Source organism: Nerophis lumbriciformis, linkage group LG20, assembly GCF_033978685.3.
Source record: "Nerophis lumbriciformis linkage group LG20, RoL_Nlum_v2.1, whole genome shotgun sequence".
NCBI lineage: Eukaryota > Metazoa > Chordata > Actinopteri > Syngnathiformes > Syngnathidae > Nerophis > Nerophis lumbriciformis.
Genome location: NC_084567.2, coordinates 1842501 through 1868734, shown reverse-complemented (window position 1 = coordinate 1868734; position 26234 = coordinate 1842501). Strand labels below are relative to the sequence as shown.

At 39.3% G+C, this 26234-nt stretch overlaps 1 protein-coding gene across 4 annotated transcripts in view; it reads right to left on the bottom strand.

The window, feature by feature from the left end:
- Window positions 1–26234, bottom strand: part of dab2ipa (DAB2 interacting protein a) — an 83881-nt gene that overhangs the window by 29899 nt on the left and 27748 nt on the right. For all 4 annotated transcript variants that reach the window (XM_061980057.2, XM_061980056.2, XM_061980058.2 and 1 more), the window contains 3 exons: window positions 14447–14591; window positions 14190–14362; window positions 7352–7623 (listed from right to left, as the gene is read on the bottom strand). In XM_061980057.2, coding sequence (XP_061836041.2) covers window positions 7352–7623; window positions 14190–14362; window positions 14447–14591 — 590 coding nt within the window. The remainder of the gene's footprint in view (window positions 1–7351; window positions 7624–14189; window positions 14363–14446; window positions 14592–26234) is intronic.

The following is a 26234-nucleotide window of genomic DNA, read 5'->3' as shown; positions in this document are numbered from 1 at the left end:
TCATCATCCTAATGACTTGATACGACCACGCTGATTTCATAATCACACTGATTTCATCATCCTAATGACTTGATAAGATCACACTGATTTCATCATCCTAATGACTTGATAAGATCACGCTGATTTCATAATCACACTGATTTCATCATCCCAATGACTTGATAAGATCACGCTGATTTCATAATCACACTGATTTCATCATCCTAATGACTTGATAAGATCACGCTGATTTCATAATCACACTGATTTCATCATCCTAATGACTTGATGAGATCACGCTGATTTCATAATCACACTGATTTCATCATCCTAATGACTTGATAAGATCACACTGATTTCATAATCACACTGATTTCATCATCCTAATGACTTGATAAGATCACACTGATTTCATAATCACACTGATTTCATCATCCCAATGACTTGATGCGATCACGCTGATTTTATAATCACACTGATTTCATCATCCTAATGACTTGATAAGATCACGCTGATTTTATAATCACACTGATTTCATCGTCCTAATGACTTGATAAGATCAAACTGATTTCATAATCACACTGATTTCATCATCCTAATGACTTGATACGATCACGCTGATTTCATAATCACACTGATTTCATCATCCTAATGACTTGATAAGATCACGCTGATTTCATAATCACACTGATTTCATCATCCCAATGACTTGATAAGATCACGCTGATTTCATAATCACACTGATTTCATCATCCTAATGACTTGATAAGATCACGCTGATTTCATAATCACACTGATTTCATCATCCTAATGACTTGATAAGATCAAACTGATTTCATAATCACACTGATTTCATCATCCTAATGACTTGATACGATCACACTAATTTCATAATCACACTGATTTCATCATCCTAATGACTTGATACGATCACGCTGATTTCATAATCACACTGATTTCATCATCCTAATGACTTGATAAGATCACGCTGATTTCATAATCACACTGATTTAAAAACGTCACAATGTTTTTAAAATAAGTCATGAAATGAAGTAGTATTTGAAGTATTGAACTGAAGTAGTATTGATGTAGTATTTGAAATAATCACCTGGAGTAGTATTTGAAGTAATAAACTGAAGTAATATTTGAAGTAATGACCTGAAGTAGTATTTGAAGTAATGGACTGAAGTAGTATTTGAAGTAATAAACTGAAGTAATATTTGAAGTAATGACCTGAAGTAGTATTTGAAGTAATGAACTGAAGTAGTATTTGAAGTAATGGACTGAAGTAGTATTTGAAGTAATGATCTGAAGTAGTATTTGTAGTACTGAACTGAAGTAGTATTTGAAGTAATGGACTGAAGTAGTATTTGAAGTAATGAACTGAAGTAGTATTTGAAGTAATGAATTGAAGTAGTATTTGAAGTAATGAACTGAAGTAGTATTTGAAGTAATGAATTGAAGTAGTATTTGAAGTAATGATCTGAAGTAGTATTTGTAGTACTGAACTGAAGTAGTATTTGAAGTAATGGACTGAAGTAGTATTTGAAGTAATGGACTGAAGTAGTATTTGAAGTAATGGACTGAAGTAGTATTTGAAGTAGTATCTGAAGTAGTATTTGAAGTAATGGACTGAAGCAGTATTTGAAGTAATGAACTGAAGTAGTATTTGAAGTAATGGACTGAAGTAGTATTTGAAGTAATGGACTGAAGTAGTATTTGAAGTACTGGACTGAAGTGGTATTTGAAGTAATGGACTGAAGTAGTATTTGAAGTAATGAACTAAAGTAGTATTTGAAGTAATGGACTGAAGTAGTATTTGAAGTAATGGACTGAAGTAGTATTTGAAGCAATGAACTGAAGTAATATTTGTAGTATTGAACTGAAGTAGTATTTGAAGTAATGACCTGAAGTAGTATTTGAAGTAATGAACTGAAGTAGTATTTGAAGTAATGAACAGAAGTAGTATTTGAAGTAATGGACTGAAGTAGTATTTGAAGTACTGAACTGAAGTAGTATTTGAAGTAATGAACTGAAGTAGTATTTGAAGTAATGGACTGAAGTAGTATTTGAAGTAATGAACTGAAGTAGTATTTGAAGTAATGAACTGAAGTAGTATTTGAAGTAATGAACTAAAGTAGTATTTGAAGTAATGGACTGAAGTAGTATTTGAAGTAATGGACTGAAGTAGTATTTGAAGTAATGGACTGAAGTAGTATTTGAAGTAATGAACAGAAGTAGTATTTGAAGTACTAAACTGAAGTAGTATATGAAGTAATGGACTGAAGTAGTATTTGAAGTACTGGACTGAAGTAGTATTTGAAGTAATGAACTGAAGTAGTATTTGAAGTAATGAACAGAAGTAGTATTTGAAGTAATGAACTGAAGTAGTATTTGAAGTAATGGACTGAAGTAGTATTTGAAGTAATGGACTGAAGTAGTATTTGAAGTACTAAACTGAAGTAGTATATGAAGTAATGGACTGAAGTAGTATTTGAAGTACTGGACTGAAGTAGGATTTGAAGTAATGGACTGAAGTAGTATTTGAAGTAATGAACTGAAGTAGTATTTGAAGTAATGGACTGAAGTAGTATTTGAAGTAATGGACTGAAGTAGTATTTGAAGTAATGGACTGAAGTAGTATTTGAAATAATGGACTGAAGTAGTATTTGAAGTAATGAACTGAAGTAATATTTGAAGTACTGAACTGAAGTAGTATTTGAAGTAATGAACAGAAGTATTTGAAGTAATGAACAGAAGTAGTATTTGAAGTAATGGACTGAAGTAGTATTTGAAGTACTGGACTGAAGTAGGATTTGAAGTAATGGACTGAAGTAGTATTTGAAGTAATGAACTGAAGTAGTATTTGAAGTAATGGACTGAAGTAGTATTTGAAGTAATGGACTGAAGTAGTATTTGAAGTAATGGACTGAAGTAGTATTTGAAATAATGGACTGAAGTAGTATTTGAAGTAATGAACTGAAGTAATATTTGAAGAACTGAACTGAAGTAGTATTTGAAGTAATGAACAGAAGTATTTGAAGTAATGAACAGAAGTAGTATTTGAAGTAATGGACTGAAGTAATATTTGAAGTACTGAACTGAAGTAGTATTTGAAGTAATGGACTGAAGTAGTATTTGAAGTACTGGACTGAAGTAGGATTTGAAGTACTGGACTGAAGTAGTATTTGAAGTAATGAACTGAAGTAGTATTTGAAGTAATGGACTGAAGTAGTATTTGAAGTAATGGACTGAAGTAGTATTTGAAGTAATGAACTGAAGTAATATTTGAAGTAATGAACTGAAGTAGTATTTGAAGTAATGAACTGAAGTAGTATTTGAAATAATGGACTGAAGTAGTATTTGAAGTAATGGACTGAAGTAGTATTTGAAGTAATGAACTGAAGTAATATTTGAAGTACTGAACTGAAGTAGTATTTGAAGTAATGAACAGAAGTATTTGAAGTAATGAACAGAAGTAGTATTTGAAGTAATGGACTGAAGTAATATTTGAAGTACTGAACTGAAGTAGTATTTGAAGTAATGGACTGAAGTAGTATTTGAAGTACTGGACTGAAGTAGTATTTGAAGTAATGGACTGAAGTAGTATTTGAAGTAATGGACTGAAGTAGTATTTGAAGTAATGAACTGAAGTAGTATTTGAAGTAATGGACTGAAGTAGTATTTGAAGTAATGGACTGAAGTAGTATTTGAAGTAATGAACTGAAGTAATATTTGAAGTACTGAACTGAAGTAGTATTTGAAGTAATGAACTGAAGTAGTATTTGAAGTAATGAACAGAAGTAGTATTTGAAGTAATGGACTGAAGTAATATTTGAAGTAATGAACTGAAGTAGTATTTGAAGTAATGAACAGAAGTAGTATTTGAAGTAATGGACTGAAGTAGTATTTGAAGTAATGAACTGAAGTAGTAATTGAAGTAATGGACTGAAGTAGTACTTGAAGTAATGAACTGAAGTAGTATTTGAAGTAATGAACAGAAGTAGTATTTGAAGTAATGGACTGAAGTAGTATTTGAAGTAATGAACTGAAGTAGTATTTGAAGTAATGGACTGAAGTAGTATTTGAAGTAATGAACTGAAGTAGTATTTGAAGTAATGAACTGAAGTAGTATTTGAAGTAATGAACAGAAGTAGTATTTGAAGTAATGGACTGAAGTAGTATTTGAAGTAATGAACTGAAGTAGTAATTGAAGTAATGGACTGAAGTAGTATTTGAAGTAATGAACTGAAGTAGTATTTGAAGTAATGAACAGAAGTAGTATTTGAAGTAATGGACTGAAGTAGGATTTGAAGTAATGAACAGAAGTAGTATTTGAAGTAATGGACTGAAGTAGTATTTGAAGTAATGGACTGAAGTAGTATTTGAAGTAATGAACTGAAGTAGTATTTGAAGTAATGGACTGAAGTAGTATTTGAAGTAATGGACTGAAGTAGTATTTGAAGTAATGGACTGAAGTAGTATTTGAAGTAATGAACTGAAGTAGTATTTGAAGTAATGAACTGAAGTAGTATTTGAAGTAATGAACTGAAGTATTATTTGAAGTAATGAACAGAAGTAGTATTTGAAGTAATGAACTGAAGTAGTATTTGAAGTAATGGACTGAAGTAGTATTTGAAGTAATGAACTGAAGTAGTATTTGAAGTAATGGACTGAAGTAGTATTTGAAGTAATGGACTGAAGTAGTATTTGAAGTACTAAACTGAAGTAGTATATGAAGTAATGGACTGAAGTAGTATTTGAAGTAATGGACTGAAGTAGTATTTGAAGTAATGGACTGAAGTAGTATTTGAAGTAATGAACTGAAGTAGTATTTGAAGTAATGGACTGAAGTAGTATTTGAAGTAATGGACTGAAGTAGTATTTGAAGTAATGGACTGAAGTAGTATTTGAAATAATGGACTGAAGTAGTATTTGAAGTAATGAACTGAAGTAATATTTGAAGTACTGAACTGAAGTAGTATTTGAAGTAATGAACAGAAGTATTTGAAGTAATGAACAGAAGTAGTATTTGAAGTAATGGACTGAAGTAGTATTTAAATAAGTAGTATTTGAAGTAATGGACTGAAGTAGTATTTGAAGTAATGAACTGAAGTAGTATTTAAATAAGTAGTATTTGAAGTAATGGACTGAAGTAGTATTTGAAGTAATGGACTGAAGTAATATTTGAAATAATGGACTGAAGTAGTATTTGAAGTAATGATTTGAAGTAATATTTGAAGTACTGAACTGAAGTAGTATTTGAAGTAATGAACTGAAGTAGTATTTGAAGTAATGAACAGAAGTAGTATTTGAAGTAATGGACTGAAGTAGTATTTGAAGTAATGGACTGAAGTAGTATTTGAAGTAATGAACAGAAGTAGTATTTGAAGTAATGAACAGAAGTAGTATTTGAAGTAATAAACTGAAGTAGTATTTGAAGTAATGGACTGAAGTAGTATTTGAAGTAACATTTGAAGTATTGAACTGAAGTAATATTTGAAGTATTGAACTGAAGTAATATTTGAAGTAATGACCTGAAATAGTATTTGAAGTAATAAACTGAAGTAATATTTGAAGTAATGAACAGAAGTAGTATTTGAAGTAATGAACAGAAGTAGTATTTGAAGTACTGAACTGAAGTAATATTTGAAGTAATGGACTGAAGTAATGGACTGAAGTAGTATTTGAAGTAATGGACTGAAGTAGTATTTGAAGTAATGGACTGAAGTAGTATTTGAAGTAATGAACTGAAGTAGTATTTGAAGTAATGAACTGAAGTAGTATTTGAAGTACTGGACTGAAGTAGTATTTGAAGTACTGGACTGAAGTAGTATTTAAATAAGTAGTATTTGAAGTACTGGACTTAAGTAGTATTTGAAGTAATGGACTGAAGTAGTATTTGAAGTAATGAACTGAAGTAGTATTTGAAGTAATGAACTGAAGTAGTATTTGAAGTAATGGACTGAAGTAGTATTTAAATAAGTAGTATTTGAAGTAATGAACTGAAGTAGTATTTAAATAAGTAGTATTTGAAGTACTGGACTGAAGTAGTATTTGAAGTACTGGACTGAAGTAGTATTTAAATAAGTAGTATTTGAAGTACTGGACTGAAGTAGTATTTGAAGTAGTATTTGAAGTACTGGACTGAAGTAGTATTTGAAGTAATGGACTGAAGTAGTATTTGAAGTAATGGACTGAAGTAGTAATTGAAGTAGTATTTGAAGTATTGAACTAAAGTAGTATTTGAAGTACTGGACTGAAGTAGTATTTGAAGTAATGGACTGAAGTAGTATTTAAATAAGTAGTATTTGAAGTACTGGACTTAAGTAGTATTTGAAGTAATGGACTGAAGTAGTATTTGAAGTAATGGACTGAAGTAGTAATTGAAGTAGTATTTGAAGTATTGAACTAAAGTAGTATTTGAAGTACTGGACTGAAGTAGTATTTGAAGTAATGAACTGAAGTAGTATTTGAAGTAATGAACTGAAGTAGTATTTAAATAAGTAGTATTTGAAGTACTGGACTGAAGTAGTATTTGAAGTAATGGACTGAAGTAGTATTTAAATAAGTAGTATTTGAAGTACTGGACTGAAGTAGTATTTAAATAAGTAGTATTTGAAGTACTGGACTGAAGTAGTATTTAAATAAGTAGTATTTGAAGTACTGAACTGAAGTAGTATTAGAAGTAGTGGACTGAAGTAGTATTTAAATAAGTAGTATTTGAAGTAATGGACTGAAGTAGTATTTAAATAAGTAGTATTTGAAGTACTGGACTGAAGTAGTATTTGACGTAATGAACTAAAGTAGTATTTGAAGTAATGGACTGAAGTAGTATTTGAAGTAATGAACTGAAGTAGTATTTGAAGTAATGGACTGAAGTAGTATTTGAAGTAATGGACTGAAGTATTTGAAGTAATAAACTGAAGTAACATTTGAAGTAATGGACTGAAGTAGTATTTGAAGTAATGAACTGAAGTAGTATTTGAAGTAATGAACTGAAGTATTTGAAGTAATAAACTGAAGTAATATTTGAAGTAATGGACTGAAGTAGCATTTGAAGTAATGGACTGAAGTAGTATTTAAATAAGTAGTATTTGAAGTACTGGACTGAAGTAGTATTTGACGTAATGAACTGAAGTAGTATTTAAATAAGTAGTATTTGAAGTACTGGACTGAAGTAGTATTTGAAGTACTGAACTGAAGTAGTATTTGAAGTAATGGACTGAAGTAGTATTTGAAGTAATGGACTGAAGTAGTATTTGAAGCACTGGACTGAAGTAGTATTTGAAGTAATGAACTGAAGTAGTATTTGAAGTAATGGACTGAAGTAGTATTTGAAGTAGTATTTGAAGTACTTGACCGGACTCACCTCTGATGGTACTGGGCATGCTCACTGCGTACCACTTCTCCAGCAGCTGTCTTCCCGTCACCGTGACGACGGGGATGTTGACCAGGCCCACGTAGCTGCTCTTGTCCTTCTTCCTCTTCCTGTCCGTGTCCTTGTAGATGTGCAGCGTCACGGCGCCCACGGCCGCCACGCTCATGAAGTCGAAGCGCTCGCCCCAGAAGATGTTGTCCGTCTTCATCTTGCACGACGTGCGGGCGTACAGACTGTCGTCCAGGCACACCTCGCAGAAGTACCTGCCCCGCAGCAACACTTTTAGTACCTGCCCCGCAGCAACACTTTTAGTACCTGCCCCGCAGCAACACTTTTAGTACCTGCCCCGCAGCAACACTTTTAGGCTGAATACTGGAGGACTTTAGGCTGAATACTGGAGTACTTTAGGCTGAATACTGGAGGACTTTAGGCTGAATACTGGAGTACTTTAGGCTGAATACTGGAGTACTTTAGGCTGAATACTGGAGTACTTTAGGCTGAATACTGGAGTACTTTAGGCTGAATACTGGAGGACTTTAGGCTGAATACTGGAGGACTTTAGGCTGAATACTGGAGTACTTTAGGCTGAATACTGGAGTACTTTAGGCTGAATACTGGAGTACTTTAGGCTGAATACTTGGAGTACTTTAGGCTGAACACTGGAGTACTTTAGGCTGAATACTGGAGTACTTTAGGCTGAATACTGGAGGACTTTAGGCTGAATACTGGAGTACTTTAGGCTGAATACTGGAGTACTTTAGGCTGAATACTGGAGTACTTTAGGCTGAATACTGGAGTACTTTAGGCTGAATACTGGAGGACTTTAGGCTGAATACTGGAGTACTTTAGGCTGAATACTGGAGTACTTTAGGCTGAATACTGGAGTACTTTAGGCTGAATACTGGAGTACTTTAGGCTGAATACTGGAGTACTTTAGGCTGAATACTGGAGGACTTTAGGCTGAATACTGGAGGACTTTAGGCTGAATACTGGAGTACTTCAGGCTGAATACTGGAGTACTTTAGGCTGAATACTGGAGTACTTTAGGCTGAATACTGGAGTACTTTAGGCTGAATACTGGAGTACTTTAGGCTGAATACTGGAGTACTTTAGGCTGAATACTGGAGTACTTTAGGCTGAATACTGGAGTACTTTAGGCTGAATACTGGAGTACTTTAGGCTGAATACTTGGAGTACTTTAGGCTGAATACTGGAGTACTTTAGGCTGGATACTGGAGTACTTTAGGCTGAATACTGGAGTACTTTAGGCTGAATACTGGAGTACTTTAGGCTGAATACTGGAGTACTTTAGGCTGAATACTGGAGGACTTTAGGCTGAATACTGGAGGACTTTAGGCTGAATACTGGAGTACTTTAGGCTGAATACTGGAGTACTTTAGGCTGAATACTGGAGTACTTTAGGCTGAATACTTGGAGTACTTTAGGCTGAACACTGGAGTACTTTAGGCTGAATACTGGAGTACTTTAGGCTGAATACTGGAGGACTTTAGGCTGAATACTGGAGTACTTTAGGCTGAATACTGGAGTACTTTAGGCTGAATACTGGAGTACTTTAGGCTGAATACTGGAGGACTTTAGGCTGAATACTGGAGTACTTTAGGCTGAATACTGGAGTACTTTAGGCTGAATACTGGAGTACTTTAGGCTGAATACTGGAGTACTTTAGGCTGAATACTGGAGTACTTTAGGCTGAATACTGGAGTACTTTAGGCTGAATACTGGAGTACTTTAGGCTGAATACTGGAGTACTTTAGGCTGAATACTGGAGGACTTTAGGCTGAATACTGGAGTACTTTAGGCTGAATACTGGAGTACTTTAGGCTGAATACTGGAGTACTTTAGGCTGAATACTGGAGTACTTTAGGCTGAATACTGGAGGACTTTAGGCTGAATACTGGAGGACTTTAGGCTGAATACTGGAGTACTTTAGGCTGAATACTGGAGTACTTTAGGCTGAATACTGGAGTACTTTAGGCTGAATACTTGGAGTACTTTAGGCTGAACACTGGAGTACTTTAGGCTGAATACTGGAGTACTTTAGGCTGAATACTGGAGGACTTTAGGCTGAATACTGGAGTACTTTAGGCTGAATACTGGAGTACTTTAGGCTGAATACTGGAGTACTTTAGGCTGAATACTGGAGTACTTTAGGCTGAATACTGGAGGACTTTAGGCTGAATACTGGAGTACTTTAGGCTGAATACTGGAGTACTTTAGGCTGAATACTGGAGTACTTTAGGCTGAATACTGGAGTACTTTAGGCTGAATACTGGAGTACTTTAGGCTGAATACTGGAGGACTTTAGGCTGAATACTGGAGGACTTTAGGCTGAATACTGGAGTACTTCAGGCTGAATACTGGAGTACTTTAGGCTGAATACTGGAGTACTTTAGGCTGAATACTGGAGTACTTTAGGCTGAATACTGGAGTACTTTAGGCTGAATACTGGAGTACTTTAGGCTGAATACTGGAGTACTTTAGGCTGAATACTGGAGTACTTTAGGCTGAATACTGGAGTACTTTAGGCTGAATACTGGAGTACTTTAGGCTGAATACTGGAGTACTTTAGGCTGAATACTGGAGTACTTTAGGCTGAATACTGGAGGACTTTAGGCTGAATACTGGAGTACTTTAGGCTGAATACTGGAGTACTTTAGGCTGAATACTGGAGTACTTTAGGCTGAATACTGGAGTACTTTAGGCTGAATACTGGAGGACTTTAGGCTGAATACTGGAGGACTTTAGGCTGAATACTGGAGTACTTTAGGCTGAATACTGGAGTACTTTAGGCTGAATACTGGAGTACTTTAGGCTGAATACTTGGAGTACTTTAGGCTGAACACTGGAGTACTTTAGGCTGAATACTGGAGTACTTTAGGCTGAATACTGGAGGACTTTAGGCTGAATACTGGAGTACTTTAGGCTGAATACTGGAGTACTTTAGGCTGAATACTGGAGTACTTTAGGCTGAATACTGGAGTACTTTAGGCTGAATACTGGAGGACTTTAGGCTGAATACTGGAGTACTTTAGGCTGAATACTGGAGTACTTTAGGCTGAATACTGGAGTACTTTAGGCTGAATACTGGAGTACTTTAGGCTGAATACTGGAGGACTTTAGGCTGAATACTGGAGGACTTTAGGCTGAATACTGGAGTACTTCAGGCTGAATACTGGAGTACTTTAGGCTGAATACTGGAGTACTTTAGGCTGAATACTGGAGTACTTTAGGCTGAATACTGGAGTACTTTAGGCTGAATACTGGAGTACTTTAGGCTGAATACTGGAGTACTTTAGGCTGAATACTGGAGTACTTTAGGCTGAATACTGGAGTACTTTAGGCTGAATACTTGGAGTACTTTAGGCTGAATACTGGAGGACTTTAGGCTGAATACTGGAGGACTTTAGGCTGAATACTGGAGTACTTTAGGCTGAATACTGGAGTACTTTAGGCTGAATACTGGAGTACTTTAGGCTGAATACTGGAGTACTTTAGGCTGAATACTTGGAGTACTTTAGGCTGAATACTTGGAGTACTTTAGGCTGAACACTGGAGTACTTTAGGCTGAATACTGGAGTACTTTAGGCTGAACACTGGAGTACTTTAGGCTGAATACTGGAGTACTTTAGGCTGAATACTGGAGTACTTTAGGCTGAACACTGGAGTACTTTAGGCTGAATACTGGAGTACTTTAGGCTGAATACTGGAGTACTTTAGGCTGAATACTGGAGTACTTTAGGCTGAATACTGGAGTACTTTAGGCTGAATACTGGAGTACTTTAGGCTGAACACTGGAGTACTTCAGGCTGAATACTGGAGTACTTTAGGCTGAATACTGGAGTACTTTAGGCTGAATACTGGAGTACTTTAGGCTGAATACTGGAGTACTTTAGGCTGAACACTGGAGTACTTCAGGCTGAATACTGGAGTACTTTAGGCTGAACACTGGAGTACTTTAGGCTGAACACTGGAGTACTTTAGGCTGAATACTGGAGTACTTTAGGCTGAATACTGGAGTACTTTAGGCTGAACACTGGAGTACTTTAGGCTGAACACTGGAGTACTTTAGGCTGAACACTGGAGTACTTTAGGCTGAATACTGGAGTACTTTAGGCTGAATACTGGAGTACTTTAGGCTGAATACTGGAGTACTTTAGGCTGAATACTGGAGTACTTTAGGCTGAATACTTGGAGTACTTTAGGCTGAATACTTGGAGTACTTTAGGCTGAACACTGGAGTACTTTAGGCTGAATACTGGAGTACTTTAGGCTGAACACTGGAGTACTTTAGGCTGAATACTGGAGTACTTTAGGCTGAATACTGGAGTACTTTAGGCTGAATACTGGAGTACTTTAGGCTGAATACTGGAGTACTTTAGGCTGAATACTGGAGTACTTTAGGCTGAATACTGGAGTACTTTAGGCTGAACACTGGAGTACTTCAGGCTGAATACTGGAGTACTTTAGGCTGAATACTGGAGTACTTTAGGCTGAATACTGGAGTACTTTAGGCTGAATACTTGGAGTACTTTAGGCTGAATACTTGGAGTACTTTAGGCTGAATACTGGAGTACTTTAGGCTGAATACTGGAGTACTTTAGGCTGAACACTGGAGTACTTTAGGCTGAACACTGGAGTACTTTAGGCTGAATACTGGAGTACTTTAGGCTGAACACTGGAGTACTTTAGGCTGAACACTGGAGTACTTTAGGCTGAATACTGGAGGACTTTAGGCTGAATACTGGAGTACTTTAGGCTGAACACTGGAGTACTTTAGGCTGAATACTGGAGTACTTTAGGCTGAATACTGGAGGACTTTAGGCTGAATACTGGAGTACTTTAGGCTGAATACTTGGAGTACTTTAGGCTGAATACTTGGAGTACTTTAGGCTGAATACTGGAGTACTTTAGGCTGAATACTGGAGTACTTTAGGCTGAACACTGGAGTACTTTAGGCTGAACACTGGAGTACTTTAGGCTGAATACTGGAGTACTTTAGGCTGAACACTGGAGTACTTTAGGCTGAACACTGGAGTACTTTAGGCTGAATACTGGAGGACTTTAGGCTGAATACTGGAGGACTTTAGGCTGAATACTGGAGGACTTTAGGCTGAATACTGGAGGACTTTAGGCTGAATACTGGAGTACTTTAGGCTGAATACTGGAGGACTTTAGGCTGAATACTGGAGGACTTTAGGCTGAACACTGGAGTACTTTAGGCTGAACACTGGAGTACTTTAGGCTGAACACTGGAGTACTTTAGGCTGAATACTGGAGTACTTTAGGCTGAATACTGGAGTACTTTAGGCTGAATACTGGAGTACTTTAGGCTGAATACTGGAGTACTTTAGGCTGAACACTGGAGTACTTCAGGCTGAATACTGGAGTACTTTAGGCTGAATACTGGAGTACTTTAGGCTGAATACTGGAGTACTTTAGGCTGAATACTTGGAGTACTTTAGGCTGAATACTTGGAGTACTTTAGGCTGAATACTGGAGTACTTTAGGCTGAATACTGGAGTACTTTAGGCTGAACACTGGAGTACTTTAGGCTGAACACTGGAGTACTTTAGGCTGAATACTGGAGTACTTTAGGCTGAACACTGGAGTACTTTAGGCTGAACACTGGAGTACTTTAGGCTGAATACTGGAGGACTTTAGGCTGAATACTGGAGGACTTTAGGCTGAATACTGGAGGACTTTAGGCTGAATACTGGAGTACTTTAGGCTGAATACTTGGAGTACTTTAGGCTGAATACTTGGAGTACTTTAGGCTGAATACTGGAGTACTTTAGGCTGAATACTGGAGTACTTTAGGCTGAACACTGGAGTACTTTAGACTGAACACTGGAGTACTTTAGGCTGAATACTGGAGTACTTTAGGCTGAACACTGGAGTACTTTAGGCTGAACACTGGAGTACTTTAGGCTGAATACTGGAGGACTTTAGGCTGAATACTGGAGGACTTTAGGCTGAATACTGGAGGACTTTAGGCTGAATACTGGAGGACTTTAGGCTGAATACTGGAGTACTTTAGGCTGAATACTGGAGGACTTTAGGCTGAATACTGGAGGACTTTAGGCTGAACACTGGAGTACTTTAGGCTGAACACTGGAGTACTTTAGGCTGAATACTGGAGTACTTTAGGCTGAATACTGGAGTACTTTAGGCTGAATACTGGAGTACTTTAGGCTGAATACTGGAGTACTTTAGGCTGAATACTGGAGTACTTTAGGCTGAATACTGGAGGACTTTAGGCTGAATACTGGAGGACTTTAGGCTGAACACTGGAGTACTTTAGGCTGAACACTGGAGTACTTTAGGCTGAATACTGGAGTACTTTAGGCTGAATACTGGAGTACTTTAGGCTGAATACTGGAGTACTTTAGGCTGAATACTGGAGTACTTTAGGCTGAATACTGGAGTACTTTAGGCTGAATACTGGAGTACTTTAGGCTGAATACTGGAGGACTTTAGGCTGAATACTGGAGGACTTTAGGCTGAATACTGGAGTACTTTAGGCTGAATACTGGAGTACTTTAGGCTGAACACTGGAGTACTTTAGGCTGAATACTGGAGTACTTTAGGCTGAATACTGGAGTACTTTAGGCTGAATACTGGAGTACTTTAGGCTGAATACTGGAGTACTTTAGGCTGAATACTGGAGTACTTTAGGCTGAATACTGGAGTACTTTAGGCTGAATACTGGAGTACTTTAGGCTGAATACTGGAGTACTTTAGGCTGAACACTGGAGTACTTTAGGCTGAATACTGGAGTACTTTAGGCTGAATACTTGGAGTACTTCACCTCTTCTTGGCAGGCAGGTCCTTGGCCTCGATCACCCACAGCGTGAGGAGGTTCTCCACCCGTCTGCTGTTGTCTTTGTTGGGCTGCACCGCTCGCCTCAGGTTCTCCATCCACTTGTCTCGCTCCGCCGCCGAGCGACAGGAGAAGCACTTGGTCCCCGTGGAGGTGGTTACCTAGGCAACCACAGGTGCAAAAAGGCCAGGTTACAGTCCCCCCCGCACACACCTGGGGTTAGTGCACAGGTGCGGATGGTGGACCTCAAAGCAGAAGTCCTGGCCCAGCAGGGACGGATGGACTGGCTTGATGATCACCGATTGGTCCATCTTCAGCTCCAAAGAGGCCACGCCCCCTGCGCCTAAGAGTGACTCCTGGCTGCCGCAACGCAGACGCCGCATCACACGCCTGCAACACCACAACGACCGCCTGTTGTCATGACAACCAGCATTGTTCTACTTTTGCACACCACACGCTTGCATCACAATCATGCTAGCAAAAATGGCTAACTCGATAGCGACATTAGCATCTAGATTCTTCTGTCCCAAAGTCCTAATGAACCTTTGTTAGCATAAAAATCTTGACCAAAACACAATCATGCTAGCAAAAATGGTTACTGAGATAGCGATGTTAGCATCTAGATTCTTCTGTCGCAAAGCTAAGTCCTAATGAACCTTTGTTAGCATAAAAACCTTGATCAAAACACAATCATGCTAGCAAGATGGCTACCTATGTAGCAGTGTTAGCATCTTTGTGAACTAAATTTAGGATTTTTTTGTCCAAAAGCCAAGTCCTTATGAACATTTGTTAGCCAATTTGTGGCTCACTGAAAAGCCTTGAAGGCGACAAACTCTTGCTAGCAAAATAGCTTCCTAGCTCACGATGTTAGCATCTTTGTAAACTACTTTTTGTTTGTCATGTCCTCAGGAACTTTTGTTGGCATAATTGCTGATAACTCAAAAAACTTGTTGGCAGCGCAGTCATGCTAGCAAAATGGCTAGCTCGGTAGCAAATGTTAGCATTTTATATTTATTCTGTCCCAAAGCCAAGTACTAATGAACCATTGCTAGCAAATTTTCTCACCACTCAACAACCTTGATGATGTTAGCATCTTTGTAAATGACATTTTGTTTCTTCTGTCCCAAAGCCAAGTCCTTATGTACTTTGTTAGCAAATTTTCTGACAACTCAAAAAGCTTGACGGCGGTACAATCAAGCAAGCAAAATGGCTAGCTAGATCGCGATGTTAGTATTTTTGTAAAGTACATAGAGTTTCTTCTGTCCCAAAGCTAAGTCCTCATGAAAATTTGTTAGCAAATTTGCGGATCACTCTAAAACCTTAACACAATCATGCTAGCAAAATGGCTACCTATAAGCGATGTTAGCTAACAACATTTTGTTTCTTCTGTCCCAAAGCAAAGTCTTTATCTTTTGTTAGCAAATTTGCGGCTCACTCAAAAGCCTTGACGGCGACACAATCATGCTAGCAAAATGGCTACCTCGATAGCGACATTAGCATCTAGATTCTTCTGTCCCAAAGCTAAGTCCTAATGAACCTTTGTTAGCATAAAAACCTTGACCAAAACACAATCATGCTATCAAAAATGGCTAACTTGATAGCGACATTAGCATCTAGATTCTTCTGTCCCAAAGTCCAAATGAACCTTTGTTAGCATAAAAACCTTGACCAAAACACAATCATGCTAGCAAAAATGGCTAACTCGATAGCGACATTAGCATCTAGATTCTTCTGTCCCAAAGCTAAGTCCTAATGAACCTTTGTTAGCATAAAAATCTTGACCAAAACACAATCATGCTAGCAAAAATGGTTACAGAGATAGCGACATTAGCATCTAGTTTCTTCTGTCCCAAAGCGAAGTCCTAATGAACCTTTGTTAGTATAAAAATCTTGACCAAAATACAATCACGCTAGCAAAAATGGCTACCTCGATAGCGACATTAGCATCTAGATTCTTCTATCCCAAAGCTAAGTCCTAATGAACCTTTGTTAGCATAAAAACCTTGACCAAAATACAATCATGCTAGCAAAAGTGGCTACCTCGATAGCAACATTAGCATCTAGATTCTTCTGTCCCAAAGTCCTAATGAGCCTTTGTTAGCATAAAAACCTTGACCAAAACACAATCATGCTAGCAAAAATGGCTACCTCGATATCGACATTAGCATCTGGATTCTTCTGTCCCAAAGCTAAGTCCTAATGAACCTTTGTTAGCATAAAAACCTTCCCCAAAACACAATCATGCTAGCAAAAATGGTTACTGAGATAGCGATGTTAGCATCTAGTTTCTTCTGTCCCAAAGCTAAGTCCTAATGAACCTTTGTTAGCATAAAAACCTTGACCAAAATACAATCATGCTAGCAAAAATGGTTAACTAGATAGCGACATTAGCATCTAGATTCTAATGTCCCAAAGCGAAGTCCTAATGAACCTTCGTTAGCATAACAACCTTGACAGCAACACACTCGTGCTAGCAAGATGGCTACCTCGCTAGCGATGTTAGCATTTTTGCAAACTACATTTTGTTTCTTTTGTCCTAAAGCCAAGTCGTTAGAAACCTTTGTTAGCAAATTTGCAGATTACTCAAAAATCTTGACCAAAACACAATCATGCTAGCAAAAATGGTTACCTCGATAGCGACATTAGCATCTAGATTCTTCTGTCCCAAAGCTAAGTCCTAATGAACCTTTGTTAGCATAAAAACCTTGACCAAAATACAATCATGCTAGCAAAAATGGCTAACTCGATAGCGACATTAGCATCTAGATTCTTCTGTCCCAAAGTCCTAATGAACCTTTGTTAGCATAAAAATCTTGACCAAAACACAATCATGCTAGCAAAAATGGTTACCTAGATAGCGACATTAGCATCTAGTTTCTTCTATCCCAAAGCTAAGTCCTACTGAACCTTTGTTAGCATAAAAATCTTGACCAAAACACAATCATGCTAGCAAAAATGGTTACCTAGATAGCAACATTAGCATCTAGTTTCTTCTATCCCAAAGCTAAGTCCTAATGAACCTTTGTTAGCATAAAAACCTTGACCAAAATACAATCATGCTAGCAAAAATGGTTAACTAGATAGCGACATTAGCATCTAGATTCTAATGTCCCAAAGCGAAGTCCTAATGAACCTTCGTTAGCATAACAACCTTGACAGCAACACACTCGTGCTAGCAAGATGGCTACCTCGCTAGCGATGTTAGCATTTTTGCAAACTACATTTTGTTTCTTTTGTCCTAAAGCCAAGTCGTTACGAACCTTTGTTAGCAAATTTGCAGATTACTCAAAAATCTTGACCAAAACACAATCATGCTAGCAAAAATGGTTACCTACATAGCGACATTAGCATCTAGTTTCTTCTGTCCCAAAGTCCTAATGAACCTTTGTTAGCATAAAAACCTTGACAGCAACACAATACAATCATGCTAGCAAAAATGGCCACCTATGTAGCAGTATTAGCATCTTTGTGAACTAAATTTTGGATTTTTTTGTCCAAAAGCCAAGTCCTTATGAACATTTGTTAGCCAATTTGTGGCTCACTCAAAAGCCTTGACGGCGACAAACTCTTGCTAGCAAAATAGCTTCCTAGCTCACGATGCTAGCATCTTTGTAAACTACATTTTGTTTGTCATGTCCTCAGGAACTTTTGTTGGCATAATTGCTGATAACTCAAAAAACTTGTTGGCAGCGCAGTCATGCTAGCAAAATGGCTAGCTCGGTAGCAATGTTAGCATTTTATATTTATTCTGTCCCAAAGCCAAGTACTAATGAACCATTGCTAGCAAATTTTCTGACCACTCAACAACCTTGATGATGTTAGCATCTTTGTAAATTACATTTTGTTTCTTCTGTCCCAAAGCAAAGTCTTTATCTTTTGTTAGCAAATTTGCGGCTCACTCAACAGGCTTGACGGCGACACAATCATGCTAGCAAAATGGCTACCAATAAGCAACATTAGCATAATAGTGAACTACATTTTGTTTCTTCTGTCTCAAAGCTAAGTCCTCATAAACCTTTGTTAGCAAACTTGTTGCTCACTCAGAAGCCTTGACAGCGACAAACTCTTGCTAGCAATTATACAACAATGCAGTCATGCTAGCAAAATGGCTAGCTAGGTAGCAATGTTAGCATTTTTGTAAGCTACATTTTATATTTATTCTGTCCCAAAGCCAAGTACTAATGAACCATTGCTAGCAAATTTTCTGACCACTCAACAACCTTGATGATGTTAGCATCTTTGTAAATGACATTTTGTTTCTTCTGTCCCAAAGCCAAGTCCTCATGAACCTTTGTTAGCAAATGTTCTTACTACTCAGAAGCCTTGACGGCAGCATCTTGATGAACATGCTAATAGGGTTGAATGAGAATGTTCTTCTTGATTATGGGTAAAGGCTACATGAAAGAACACAGGGCTAAAAAGTACAGTCAAAGTGTAGACAATTGAACATGCTAACTAGTAGGGCTGTGAATCTTTGGGCACCACACGACTCATTTCGATTCTTGGGGTTAACTATTTGATTCACAATCAGTTCTCCATTCATAACGATTCTCCATTGAAAATCAATACTTTTTGAATAAGATTGGGTGGCAGTTCTATGATTAAGTACATTCAGCTCTGACACATTTCTATATTACTGAAAAAGAAAACTGATTTTGTTTGACAAAATGATACCCAAATATTTACTAAAGTGGCTGGACAGCAGGACAGTTTTTGGAAAAATAATAATACCGTATTTTTCCGACTATAAGTGGCAGTTTTTTTCATAGTTTGGCCGGGGGTGCGACTTATACTCAGGAGCGACTTATGTGTGAAATGATTAACACATTATAATATTATTGATCTCATTCACGTAAGAGACTAGACCAGGGGTCGGCAACCCAAAATGTTGAAAGAGCCATATTGGACCAAAAATACAAAAACAAATCTGTCTGGAGCCGCAAAAAATTAAAAGCCATATTACTTACAGATAGTGTGTCATGAGATATACATTGAATTAAAAGGACTTAAAGGAAACCAAATGACCTCAAATATAGCTACAAATGAGGCATAATGATGCCATATGTACATATAGCTAGCCTAAATAGCATGTTAGCATCGATTAGCTTGCAGTGACCAAATATGTCTGATTAGCACTCCACACAAGTCAATAACATCAACAAAACTCACCTTTCATGCACAACCTTAAAAGTTTGGTGGACAAAATGAGACAGAAAAAGAAGTGGCATAAAACACGTCCTAGAATGTCGGAGAAAGTTATACATGTAAACAAACTACGGTGAGTTCAAGGACCGCCAAAATTAGTAGGACAAAACGGCGCTCGCCGAATACTGGAATCAGTGACGCATGTTTAATATAAACAGTGTGCTTCATAACAATTAGGGAGGTTTGTGTCATGTTTGTCCTCCTACAGAAACCATATTAAAAAAAACACAATGCTTATGCTAGAATTGTATTTGTTGATTTCAGCTCAGCTTTTAATACAGTGCAAATTCACATACTCTTGGAGAAGCTCAAAGACATGGGTGTAAACTCCACCTTGATCAAATGGTTCCACTCTTTTTTTAACAAACAGAACACAGCAAGTGAAGGTCAACAGAACACTGTCAGACACCAAACACTGCAACACAGGCGTCCCACAGGGTTGCGTTGTATCACCAACACTATTTACATTGTACACCAATGATTGTAGGACTGTGCACCCTAACAATTATATGGTGAAATTTGCGGACGATACCGTGCTCCTAAGCCCTCTACACAAGGATACGGACCCCTCTGTGCACCAAGACGAGATAGACCTATTTATTAGGTGGTGTGACACTAACCATCGTATTTTAAATGTGACCAAGACACAGGAAATGGTTTTGGATCCGAGGAAAGTGACTGACCATGGGCCAGTGGTCATCAAAAATCAGGAAATCACCCAGGTATCCTCATATAAATATTTAGGGGTTCATATCGATAATCTTCTCTGCTGGAAGACACATATTGACAAACTGTGCAATAGACTGCAACAGAGGCTATATTTTTTTGCGAAGATTAAGATTGTACGGCGTAAGCAGCCATATCATGATGATTTTCTACCGTGCCATTGTAGAGAGCATCATTAGATACGGGATCACCTCATGGTTTGGCAACCTAACCGTTAAGCTAAAAAGCAAACTGGCCGGCATGCATACAACGGCAATGAAAATCGTAGGGAGGAAAGAATATGAGCCTATACAGAGCATCTATGAGCAGGCAGTTAGGAAAAAAGCTAAGAAAATTATTTCCAACTCACAACACCCACTCTTTCCTGAATATGGAACCCTGCCATCAGGGAGAAGACTCCGGGTCCCACTATGCAAATCTAACCGCCTTAAATTATCATTTGTTCCAGCCTCCATTAAGCTGACCATCCATCCATCCATCCATCTTCTTCCGCTTATCCGAGGTCGGGTCGCGGGGGCAGCAGCCTAAGCAGGGAAGCTCAGACTTCCCTCTCCCCAGCCACTTCATCCAGCTCCTCCCGGGGGACCCCGAGGCGTTCCCAGGCCAGCCGGGAGACATAGTCTTCCCAACGTGTCCTGGGTCTTCCCCGCGGCCTCCTACCGGTCGGACGTGCCCTAAACACCTCCCTAGGGAGGCGTTCGGGTGGCATCCTGACCAGATGCCCGAACCACCTCATCTGGCTCCTCTCCATGTGGAGGAGCAGCGGCTTTACTTTGAGCTCCTCCCGGATGGCAGAGCTTCTCACCCTATCTCTAAGGGAGAGCCCCGCCACCCGGCGGAGGAAACTCATTTCGGCCGCTTGTACCCGTGATCTTGTCCTTTCGGTCATAACCCAAAGCTCATGACCATAGGTGAGGATGGGAACGTAGATCGACCGGTAAATTGAGAGCTTTGCCTTCCGGCTCAGCTCCTTCTTCACCACAACGGATCGATACAGCGTCCGCATTACTGAAGACGCCGCCTTCACCACAACGGATCGATACAGCGTCTGCATTACTGAAGACGCCGCACCGATCCGCCTGTCGATCTCACGATCCACTCTTCCCTCACTCGTGAACAAGACTCCGAGGTACTTGAACTCCTCCACTTGGGGCAAGATCTCCTCCCCAACCCAGAGAAGGCACTCCACCCTTTTCCGGGCGAGAACCATGGACTCGGACTTGGAGGTGCTGATTCTCATCCCAGTCGCTTCACACTCAGCTGCGAACCGATCCAGTGAGAGCTGAAGATCCTGGCCAGATGAAGCCATCAGGACCACATCATCTGCAAAAAGCAGAGACCTAATCCTGCAGCCACCAAACCAGATCCCCTCAACGCCTTGACTGCGCCTAGAAATTCTGTCCATAAAAGTTATGAACAGAATGGGTGACAAAGGGCAGCCTTGGCGGAGTCCAACCCTCACTGGAAACGTGTCCGACTTACTGCCGGCAATGCGGACCAAGCTCTGACACTGATCATACAGGGAGCGGACTGCCACAATCAAACAGTCCGATACCCCGTACTCTCTGAGCACTCCCCACAGGACTTCCCGAGGGACACGGTCGAATGCCTTCTCCAAGTCCACAAAGCACATGTAGACTGGTTGGGCAAACTCCCATGCACCCTCAAGGACCCTGCCGAGAGTATAGAGCTGGTCCACAGTTCCACGACCAGGACGAAAACCACACTGTTCCTCCTGAATCCGAGGTTCGACTATCCGGCGTAGCCTCCTCTCCAGTACACCTGAATAGACCTTACCGGGAAGGCTGAGGAGTGTGATCCCACGATAGTTGGAACACACCCTCCGGTTCCCCTTCTTAAAGAGAGGAACCACCACCCCGGTCTGCCAATCCAGTGGCACCGCCCCCGATGTCCACGCGATGCTGCAGAGTCTTGTCAACCAAGACAGCCCTTAACAGCCCTTAAGTTAAGCTGACTAACAATGTGCAATAGAATTTTAATACATAGGTTAGCACTTTTTTAGCACATAGCACTTTAGAACTAAGCACTTTAGCACACAGCACTTTATCCATGAGCTCTAGTGCAATGCACATTGGTACTTTATCTTTATCTCCATACTGTAGATTTGATGCCTACATCAAAGTGCCACCTATGTCTATCAAGCTCCATGTTCTGATGTTTAAATGTTAGTTGTATGGTTGTGGTTGTGTCTGTGCTTGTGTTTTTCTTCTGTCGTTTTTGGGTATGTTAAGAAAGCAATGATGCACTGTGCCCAAGACAAATTTCCCCGCGGGGACAATAAAGTTGAACCTTGACAAAAAATATTTTCCCCTCAACTTTTTACATTTTTCATAAATTTTTGAAAAAGCTCCAGAGAGCCACTAGGGCGGCGCTAAAGAGCCGCATGCGCGCGGGTTGCCGACCCCTGGACTAGACGTATAAGATTTCATGGGATTTAGCGATTAGGAGTGACAGATTGTATAGCATGTTCTATATGTTATAGTTATTTGAATGACTCTTACCATAATATGTTACGTTAACATACCAGTTGCTTATTTATGCCTCATATAACGTACACTTATTCAGCCTGTTGTTCACTATTCTTCATTTATTTTAAATTGCCTTTCAAATGTCTATTCTTGCTGTTGGCTTTTATCAAATACATTTCCCCAACTTATACTCCAGTGCGACTTATATATGTTTTTTTTCCTTCCTTATTATGCATTTTCGGCCGGTGCGACGTATACTCCGAAAAATACGGTAGAGGGAAACCAGTGATTTTTTTTTTTTACAGTGTGGCATATTCTGCCCATCCCACAACAACAACAACAACAACTAGAAATTACAACAATTGAAGTTAGTTTAGCAGGTTTAAAAATATGTTTACTTTATATTTCTCAAACTACTTCGCAAATTAAAGGGGAACATTATCAGCAGACCTATGTAAGCGTCAATATATACCTTGATGTTGCAGAAAAAAGACAATATATTTTTTTAACCGATTTCCGAACTCTAAATGGGTGAATTTTGGCGAATTAAACACCTTTCTATTATTCGCTCTCGGAGCGATGACGTCACATCGGGAAGCAATCCGCCATTTTCTCAAACACCGAGTCAAATCAGCTCTGTTATTTTCCGTTTTTTCGACTGTTTTCCGTACCTTGGAGACATCATGCCTCGTCGGTGTGTTGTCGGAGGGTGTAACAACACCAACAGGGACGGATTCAAGTTGCACCAGTGGCCCAAAGATGCCAAAGTGGCAAGAAATTGGACGTTTGTTCCGCACACTTTACCGACAAAAGCTATGCTACGACAGAGATGGCAAGAATGTGTGGATATCCTGCAACATTGGTGTCATTACCTTTTTGTGGCTAAAATCCAAATGTATCCAAAGAATCTGTTTGGGCGACGAAAAACGTTGAAAGTTTTCCACTTGTATCGCTAGCAACGGCATTAGACTTGTGTTTTTTTGTCCCAACGTGGTCTTTTACATCGCTAATTCCTCCGTGTCCGATCGAAAAATCTTGTCTGCACAAGGTGCAATTCGCGTAGTTTTCACCCTTTTTGGAACGGATAATTATTCCCGGATAGGCTTTTGAATATTCTTCACGGAATGACTGCAGTTTTCTTTTCGGTTTAAGACTCGTTTGCCATTTTTCTCCGGCTGATTCCATGATCGTTCGCTCGTTTGGAAACAATGGCAACTGGTGCCTCGTGCTTGGCAGCGGTGCTATAAATAGCCTCGCGCATGGCATCCGGAATGGCTCGATAGGAAGTTACGGGAAGCAGTGTCGATTGTCATTGTTGTTACGCGATTTTGTGAACAAAACTTAAAAAAAATAAAATAATTTTAATTAATGAAAAAACTTAGTTTTTATCACTGCAACCGTAACCCGGAATAGGTTGATGAAAACCGTACTAATTACGGGAAAACCGGAGTAGTTGGCAGGTATGAAAATGAGACAGAAAAAGAAGTGGCATAAAACACGTCCTAGAATGTCGGAGAAAGTTATACATGTAAACAAACTATGGTGAGTTCAAGGACCGCCAAAATTAGTAGGACAAAACGGTGCTCGCCAAATACTGGAATCAGTGACGCATGTTTAATATAAACAGTGTGCTTTATAACAATTAGGGAGGTTTGTGTCATGTTTGTCCTCCTACGGAAACCATATTAAAAAAAACACAAAAAATATTTCCCCCTCAACTTTTTACATTTTTCATACATTTTTTAAAAAGCTCCAGAGAGCCACTAGGACGGCCGCGGGTTGCCAACCCCTGGACTAGACGTATAAGATTTCCTGGGATTTAGCGATTAGGAGTGACAGATTGTATAGCATGTTCTATATGTTATAGTTATTTGAATGACTCTTACCATAATATGTTACGTTAACATACCAGTTGGTTATTTATGCCTCATATAACGTACACTTATTCAGCCTGTTGTTCACTATTCTTTATTTATTTTAAATTGCCTTTCAAATGTCTATTCTTGCTGTTGGCTTTTATCAAATACATTTCCCCAAAAAATGCGACTTATATATGTTTTTTTCCTTCTTTATTATGCATTTTCGGCCGGAGCGACGTATACTCCGAAAAATACGGTAGAGGGAAACCAGTGATTTTTTTTTTTTACAGTGTGGTATATTCTGCCCATCCCACAACAACAACAACTAGAAATTACAACAATTGAAGTTAGTTTAGCAGGTTTAAAAATATGTTTACTTTATATTTCTCAAACTACTTCGCAAATTAAAGGGGAACATTATCAGCAGACCTATGTAAGCGTCAATATATACCTTGATGTTGCAGAAAAAAAGACCATATATTTTTTTAACCAATTTCCGAACTCTAAATGGGTGAATTTTGGCGAATTAAACGCCTTTCTATTATTCGCTCTCGGAGCGACGACGTCACAACGTTTTCTCAAACACCGAGTCAAATCAGCTCTGTTATTTTCCGTTTTTTCGACTGTCTTCCGTACCTTGGAGACATCATGCCTCGTCGGTGTGTTGTCGGAGGGTGTAACAACACCAACAGGGACGGATTCAAGTTGCACCAGTGGCCCAAAGATGCCAAAGTGGCGAGAAATTGGACGTTTGTTCCGCACACTTTACCCACGAAAGCTATGCTACGACAGAGATGGCAAGAATGTGTGGATATCCTGCGACACTCAAAGCAGATGCATTTCCAACCATAAAGTCAAAGAAATCTGCCGCCAGACCCCCATTGAATCTGCCGGAGTGTGTGAGCAATTCAGGGACAAAGGACCTCGCTAGCACGGCAAGCAATGGCGGCAGTTTGTTCCCGCAGACGAGCGAGCTATCGACCCTAGCTTCCCTGGCCTGCTGACATCAACTCCAAAACTGGACAGATCAGCTTTCAGGAAAAGAGCGCGGATGAGGGTATGTCTACAGAATATATTAATTGATGAAAATTGGGCTGTCTGCACTCTCAAAGTGCATGTTGTTGCCAAATGTATTTCATATGCTGTAAACCTAGTTCATAGTTGTTAGTTTCCTTTAAGGCTGAAACGACGCGTCGACGTAGTCGACGTCATCGGTTGCGTAAATACGTCGACGCCGTTTTTGTGCGTCGGCGCGTCGCATATTTACGTCACTCTACTTTACTGTCATGGCGGAGCGCAAAGCAGACGATGCGAGCGAGGGGAAAAAAGCACGCCATAAGTCGTCAAAAGTGTGGGAGTATTTCAATAAACGGCCTAATAATGTTGTTGTATGCACACTGTGTCGAGCGGAAATGGCCTATCATAGCAGCACAACGGCTATGAAGGAACATTTGAAAAGAAAACCCCCGACAGCGTTCTTGCCATCACCATCAACAAGTCAATCGTCCGCGTGCGTATACGTTGTCATTATTACACAAAAACATGAATGTGTCATTTGTATCTGCGTTGTAAATTCATAAACTAAAGCACCGTTTCGCTCTGAGAGGCGCATTTGGCGTGCCTGTTCAGTGTTTACAAAGACGCGCTCCTCTTTAACGCTGTGGAGAGGCGGTGGCGGCGAGCGAGCGGCGAGGCGGGGCGCGCCGGGAGCGACGCCGCAATCGTGCCCAGGTGCGCGATCCGCGCAGTTGGAA